We start from the raw sequence: 8,265 nt of genomic DNA, 5'->3' as shown, positions 1-8,265 counted from the left end.
AACATTCTCCCAACCCCGAGAGCCACTGACGGAATTCCTCCCTGAGTTCATATCTAAACCAGACAATAGGTGTAATTTCCTGGCTTCCTCGCGTGGGTGGACATGTCATTACCTGTGATCAACGTCGTTCAGTGCATTTCAGAAATACCGCTTTCCTGCCGCTCAAACCTTTCAGACAAAGAATGTCTTTCCATTTTATTTTTTTGGTCATCATATTAAAACTGATTATTTAGTAGATTACATGGTCAACAGTACTTTCCAACGGAGTTGTTTACTTTTCCATAAGAGTGTCAAATCAGTGTTTAGCAGCATGACACATCATACTTTGATTTCATTTTGACCCTGCAGGAAATGATGTCATCATTATGTAGTTAAACATGTCAGATGAACTTTTCATGTTGGTTCTGGTAGACCACTTAACCACCAACCCACTGTCTGGTACACCACTCCTCAGTTCAGCTAATTTGGAGGAGTGCCATGAGAATGAACACTTCTGCTTTAGACGACACTCTGCTTCACCAAAAATACCCTTCTAGGTTTCAGGATTTCATGCTGACTGTGATGCAATGATGATTATGAAGCTGAAATGATATGTACATCTGCTCTTGACAGGAATTTGTACAGGCATTACACATCACATAGGAATGTTTCTTCTTATTTTCTGTCATGTGTATGTGTTTGTATATGTTTGATTCGTGTTTTATTTTGTATATAGAATGTACACCTGAATGTATTTTAATGTGATGGATCAACTGACCGTACAAAGAAGCAGCAAAACTACAAAAGTGGGTTCGCATTAGCTTAGATATCGATATGTTGTTTAAAAAATGTTCAACTTAATAAAAAATCCTGGAAATACACGAGTCTGGTGCAGTGATTACATAACCAGGTAGGAAAAGTAAAGCGGTGAACAGGTAGGGATCGATGTACATGATGGGGATGTTCTTACGGTAATCTATGTTTGGGAGGAGTTGTGTTCATGGTGTATCACTTCTCTAAACTCTAAACAGTTATACACATTCAAAGAGTATAAACTGTAGACACTTCTTTGTTTCTCTTCCAGTTTTCTCTTCTCATTTGAAAAGTCCATGAACTGGACACTGCTCAGGTTACTTTCATTTCCAAGAATAACAAATCATGGAATGTAAACTCAGACCACACTTACGGCATACAAAACTGAATCAGTTCCAGCATCCAAAACACATTTCCACAGAAACTAATATAATTATCATGTAAACACACCAACCTACTGAAGAAATACACCTCAGTGTAAATCAGAGCTATGGAATTATATTGAAAGAACATATTTCATAGCATTAATTGTGTTAAAAGTGCTAAATAATAAGTATTTAGCATACTCAGATACTTTGCATAACGGCATTACTACATCTACATGTGATAAGTGAGTATGGCTCCAGTGACATGAGTGAAATCCAAAGACTCGACAGTACACCTGAAAGAAGGTAGAAGGATGTGCAGACTGTAAGTCCAAAAGTCTGCAGAAAGAGAAATGTGTGTAAACTATGAAAGTTAATCTGAGTGCAAACAGCATTAGGGGAGTTGGAGGAAGGGGGATTTGCGTCGTTGTGAGATGTCCAGCAGATTGACCGCCGAGGTGAAGAACCTGTTTCCTAGCCCACTGGTGCAGCAGCGAAGGTTCCTGTAGCGCTTCCTGGATGGGAGAAGAGTGAACAGTCCATGTTTGGAGTGAGAGATGTCCCTGATGATTCTGCTCACCATATATATTCAATTTTATTTATATAGCACTTTTTAACAATAGACATTGTTACAAAACTGTTTTACAGAAAGCCGGATATAGATATACAGTAGATTTATCCCTGATGAGCAAGCCAGAGTCAACAAACTCCCTGAGACGAGACGAGGAAGAAACCTCGAGAGGAACCGTGCTCAAAAGGGAACTCATCCTCGTCTGGGTGACACCAGATAGTGAGAATATAAATCATTTCTCTTCTATAAGTGCGTACTATAGAGTCAGGCAGTGTTTGTGGTGTATGTCCTTGATGGAGGGGAGCTGGGCACCAGTGGTGTGTTGGGAGGTTTTCACCACCTGCTAGAGGGCCTTCGGGTCGGAGACTGAGCAGCTGCTGTACCACACTGAGGTACAGTCTGTCAGTATGCTCTCCATGGTTTACTCAGTCTCCTCAGGAAGTAAAGACATTGATGATACCTTTTTAATGGAAGGTGGAGGTGTTGAGGGTCCAGGCAAGGTCCTCTGAGATGTGGATACCCAGGAGCTTAAAGCTAGACCCAGGCTCTACCTCAGACCCATTGATGTAGATAGGTGTGTGTGTGTGTGTGTGTGTGTGTGTGTGTGGCTGCTCTTGGCTCACTAGTAGTCCACAATGAGCTCCTTGGTCTGCTGGGTGTTGAGGGACAGGTTGTTGTTGGCACCTGTGATACTGTGAAATAAAGTCTACTTCCTGTACTAACATGCTGAAGTGGAGCAGTTCACGAAGGCAGTCCTGTGTAGCTTAAACTCTCAGTAACTAGATTCCTCAAGAGTTCAGCATGACTACTTTTACAAATACTGAAGTTTTCATTTGAAATACACCAGCTTGCATTTTCATTTACGACTAATATTATCAGTGGATTAAGGGACAGCATCAACATCTCAGAATGAATTCAGGATTGTTTTTGCTGTTGCACTGAACAGAAATAAAACTGTAGGAAAGGAAGAGGGTGTGATCATACCAGGACTAGCTCAACCAGGAGTTTACTGCAAGTAACCTGCAGTAACCCACTTAATGCTATCAGGACGTCCATAAGATATGGTGTAATTGGTATTTATGTTTTTATTTATTTATTTATTACATTAATTTTGATGACCATGACTGTGCTCTTGCGGTTGGTTTGTAAAAGTACTAAAGAGTTCATGATCTTCCTGCTTGTTTAACTTCAGCAGTATTGTACTCATATACCAAAGCCAACAATTAGGTAAGACAAAGACATGTCTCCTCTCTCTTTCTCTCTCTCTCTCTCTCTCTCTCTCACACACACACACACACACACACACACACACACAAACACACACACACCAGGTACGTAAGGCGAGGCAGAGTATCATGTCATATGGATTTATATTAATAGCACTTTAATTTTTTTTTTTAGCATCCTGGTTCAGTGTCTTTTCTCTTTTAACTGATTGTGTAAATGTACAACAGAAAGCACATAATAACAATCACTGCATAAATCACCAGATGGCGATGTCGCTTCAAGGTTCAAATGTCCTGCCAACACCTCTTGTTAACTATTCACAATAATCTTCCATGTCCATCTATAATTATTCCCAGAACCCTTTACTGAGTATAAGGAAGAGCAAACGCCTTAAAACAGCCACTGGACTATTTCCTGACTGCTACCTGTCATGACATGATGTAAATTAACTTAAATTCTTAAAGGCGCATTATGCAAATACTGTTTTCTTTTGGAGGGAATGTCAGTGTTTCCCTCTTCCTGTTCGGTAAGTTCTTGGTAATATTTCCCGATGTTTGCCCATACATGTCTGGAAGCAATTTTGGAACTTTTACAGGAAGTTAAGTGGACCATAGAGTTTTTAATTGAGCTTAAACACTTCCTGTAGTTCTTCCTTTCACTGTACTGAGAAAACTTTGTCTAAACAGGTTTTCCAGTGCTAGAAATAGCCATTATGTAGCCTGCAGAGTTTCTAGAAGAACAAATGCAACTCTACACATGCAGTAACATGAAATCAAACCCTGTAGCTCTGGAGCAGTAAGACGTCAATGCTGCACACGTTATACTGCCATATTGATTTATTTTATTCCTTCTCACCAAAGCATTTCGAACAGTGAACTGATCACGTTTAAAGGTGCTAAATAAAATTGTGGTGGATCACAGGAATGCCAGGTGTGATTGGTAATACACAGGTAATACACACATTCATTCACACCTGCGCTGTAACCACAATAGTCATCTCAATATACAGGCATGACCAGATTGCCCCAGTAGTGGACTTCTTTCCTTCTTTCTGTGTCATTCCGCTGTGGAATCATGCTGCTGGGACGGCAACACAGTTAAAATTAATTCAGCTTCAAATCAAAGGAGGCAGCAGTGACTTTAATACACAGTGTCAAATAAACTGCAAGTAATCCCTCAATCACACCACACACTAAATCTAACAGTTTACAATATGTGCTCCAGTGGAATCAGGGAAAAGAGAGGAAAGAAGAGAGAAGACATGGACATGGTGACATGGAGCTGAGTGAGACACCAGAGCAATTATTCAAAGCGAATACAAAAGAGTTACACATTAGTATCATGTAGACATGGCGGGGACCTCGAGCAGGTTAACACTGTTAATGTAATGAACACACACCATATTGATATTTATTTCAAAAGTAGTGGCAAATCTGAGAAGTTTTTTAGGTGGGACAACAAAAGGGCCAAAATTCATGTTCAGGGACCTTCAAATTCATAACTTTTTACGTAAAGGCTGTGATGAAAGCACATCTCACCTTCTGCTTATGCTAATGTCATTCAGACACAGTTTGCTTGGACACAACCAAGAAAAACTGATAAGTGAATATAAGCTATATTAGACAGAAAAGTTTGGACACCTGTTCTAGGTCAGGGTTCCTATGAAGTTGCCGTTTTCCAGAACCAGGAGGAAACCCACACGGACACAGGAAGAACATGTGAAGCTCTGCACAGAGAGCAGAATACAGAGCCCCTGAATAATTCCCTGGCCAGAAGTAAATGTGGCAGATTTAACAGGCAGAACTATTGGTAAATGATCATTTAACACAACCTTTTCCCTTATTCTTTTAGACAGGGGTTTCCAAACTTTTCTTCTTGAGGGCCAGATGGAGAAGAAAATGCAGTCACAGGCCACAGACTGTCTGTAATAATAAAATTTATCGCCACTAGTACTGCATTTTTGTAGGTGGATTTAAAGCACTTTATGATTGACAGAGTTGTGTAGATATAGCTTTAACTCACAAATGAATAATTATAACAGAAGCTGTGATGTTCCTGGGACTGAAGAACTACTGCCAAGTCAGATGTAAGTCTTGATTTATTGCATTTGGTGATAAGTATTAGATTTCACTTATCACCTGAGTGATTTATCATCTAATTATTTTACACAAAAGTACTCTGCTTGTTACAGCAGTGAGCATCAGAGTCCCATGTCCCAGATGGTTGTTAGCATTTTACTGTCTAGCTTTTACCCACTTGGGCATTCAAACGTGGAGTTATAACACGAGAGACACACAACGCACAGGAATGTCTATACCGACGTGTTTTTTTCTTTGTAATGAGTTTTATTTTAACCTAATGCTGTTAACATTGTTAGCAAACCTACATGTGAGCTGTCTAACAGAGCTTACAGTGTATTTCTTATTAAGGTGGTTCATCCAAAGCATTTCCTTACCTGGCTCTCTGAGTGATGAAAGCCTATCTATATGATTCATTATGTAAAGCTGGCCTTTGAAACGGTTCAAAGCTTTATACAGATTGCATTTACAGACCTGTCCAGGAGCAACATAGCTAATTCCATGCGCAGGAATAAAATACTCCATCTTGGAAAAGCACTGTCAGTGATTATTGTGGGTTTTATTGTTGTTTTTGTCATTAAGTTTATCCTGTAGCACGGTGTGTTTGAATGATCTGGCTGCACTGGGAGCTAATTGACTATTGCTCCTTTAAGGGAAAGTGATAGCTGTGTGTCTTTCAGAGAGAAATTTGGGTAACTTGCTTGTCTTCTTCCTTCGCAGAGAAGGTGTTAGAACGTTTCCCTATCTGTGCATGCTCATTACGTTTGCCTTGTTCAATACTAGCTCAGCAAACATGGGATACTGATCTGAATGAACTGACTCAGTGAAAAAATTCCCATCTCTCTCTCTCTCTCACACACACACACACACACACACAGTGTGTAAGGGAAACTGCATGCAGAGTGAATAAAGCTGTTTGTAACATCACCATGCAACCACGAGTGAAAAGCGTCTAGTTGAGCACCAAGCTGTGGTGGTGTCTTGAAATAAATTTAAAGTGTTAAAACACTTAAAGTTAACGCTGTAAGAATGCAGACACATTATTATTAGCAGTAATTTTTGAACTTCCACTTTGTCTAAGCTTTCTTGTCGTTAATTACACAAACACTCCGACACATTTCTGATATCCTCATGTTGGTCACTGTGAAAGAAAAAAGTGTATATTGTATTCTAAAGAAGCATGGCTTACCTTTTTGTCATGACATGTTTTAACCCTCCTGTTGTGTTCTGGTCAAACTGAACTGATTTGCTCGTGTCCTCTCTCATAGCTACTCACCTGACTGGAATAAAGCTTAATGACTTTAACCAGACTGTGTGTCTGAGCACATAAAATTAATGATGCCTGGATTTTCAGTAGTTTCCTCAAATTTTCTACACCTTTGGTTTTCCAGTCAAAATTTCCCAGATAAAGTTACCCTTGTGCAGAATAAAACTTCTCTCTCCTACACACACACACACACACACACAAAGTTATAAATAAAATTTGACTAGTTTTGGAACAATGTTGCAGGTGTAGTTTAGTAGTTTAGGTGTAGTTTAGTCTAAGGTCTTGTTTCAAAGCAAATAATCAGAATTAAATTGAATCAGTTTCTACACACACATAGGCTAGGGCAAACAAAGGGAAAGTGTAAGTGAGGAGTGTGTATCTATGATATACAGAACCATTTCTGTTGTAAAGACTGGGGAGGGAAAAGAGGATTATAGATTTGTCTTTACACAGGCAGCAACACTACAGGACTAAATTACGGTTGCCAGATATTGTAACACAATAGTTTTTGTGTGCACCAAGGTGAGCTTGTTCTCCACGCAAGGACCGGAAAAACCAAGAAAAAACCATCTTCCTTTTCCAATGCCAGAAACTTCCAGGGTGTTTCTGTGCAGTTTTTGAGATGCAGCTGGACTGGAAATTTTGCTGAGACCTGGCAACCCTGATTATAATTGTGACTGCAGCTCTGTGCCCCAAAGAATGTAAAAACCAGCAACATGTGCAAGAAATGTCACACTGTGACTACACATTGCCACTCGTGTGCATGAACACACACAAGGGACGGGCTGAATTTGTTACATTTGGAAATGTAATGTTGGATTTATTTATTTATTTTGCTATTTTGCCTCATAATGTGATTGAATTTTTTTGCTTCTTCTCCTAAAAGCTTTGTCTAATCTTCGTGAAATTTGAACCATTGCACTGTCAGACCATGCTGAAAAGAATTATTTTTCATATTTTTGATATTCAACAGGGTTCGTCCATAACGCACAGTCAGATTAGATCGTAAAGTCACCATGCAGGAAGTGAAGCATTTCTTAGCAACACTTTTACATGCTGACACAAAGCTATGTTTAGTAACATGACCTTGTGTTAACAAACCATCTTCAAGTTCATGTGCAACTTTGGAGGGCTACTGAAAACAGGAAGTGAAGCAAGCACGGCTTGACGCACTGCCATCAAAATTAGTAAGTCTATTCAGATCAAATTTTGTACATGAGTAAAGGACCATGTCCTAAAGGACTTCAGTAAGTTTTCTAAATTTAAATCAAGATGATGCTGTAATTCACAAATGAGTAAAACGCCTCCTAACTTTTGAGACCCTCAACATCAATTCACGATTCTTCTTTCTGTTGATTCCCTGGAAGGTGCCAAGTGTTCTTTACATAACAAATTTGTGATTTGCCAAACAGAAAGTCGACCATTTTGAGCTTTTTGTCTGTTCTGTTGTCTTCTCTCACGAATTTTGTCCAATCATCACGAACGTTGGATAACAGCGCTGTGATACCGTTCTGAACAAAAGTCTAATTTATTAGACTTTTAATATGCAGGATGATTCATCCATAATACGCAAATGAATACACAAATGAAGTTGCTGAACTGAAGTGAGGTTATTTCTGAGCATATAGAAGTTATTTCTGTGCATATTGACATCAAACATGGCACACGTGTCTAACAACTTGTCATCTGCAACTTAGAAGCACCACTGAAAACAGGACATGTGGTAATATGTCAGCAATGGCTTGACATTTTGCCTTTAAAATGGAATATATCTCCTTGGGAACAAGAACTGATCATCTCAGTGGTTTCCTGGTTTCCTGTGATGTTTAGGGTGTGGGCAGAAAACGCTTGCCTCATTTTTTTATTCTCCAAGGCTTTTGCTCAGGTTCACTTCCTGTTTGATGTTTACCATAGCTCTTTATATAATGTCACATGAATCAATTCATGTTACTTCAATCAAGCAGT

General features: G+C 39.3%; 1 protein-coding gene across 1 annotated transcript in view; it reads left to right on the top strand.

The window, feature by feature from the left end:
• The window catches only part of batf3 (basic leucine zipper transcription factor, ATF-like 3), a 3,136-nt gene extending 2,278 nt beyond the window's left edge, over positions 1-858 (top strand). The window contains exon 3 of the mRNA XM_026917500.3: positions 1-858. This exon is cut by the window's left edge and continues 126 nt beyond it. Within this exon, the coding sequence (XP_026773301.2) occupies positions 1-45 (45 nt within the window). The 3' untranslated portion in view covers positions 46-858.
• The last annotated feature ends 7,407 nt before the right edge of the window (positions 859-8,265 follow it).

This window comes from Pangasianodon hypophthalmus, chromosome 30 (assembly GCF_027358585.1).
Source record: "Pangasianodon hypophthalmus isolate fPanHyp1 chromosome 30, fPanHyp1.pri, whole genome shotgun sequence".
Lineage (NCBI taxonomy): Eukaryota > Metazoa > Chordata > Actinopteri > Siluriformes > Pangasiidae > Pangasianodon > Pangasianodon hypophthalmus.
This window is presented reverse-complemented; position numbering and strand designations above follow the sequence as displayed.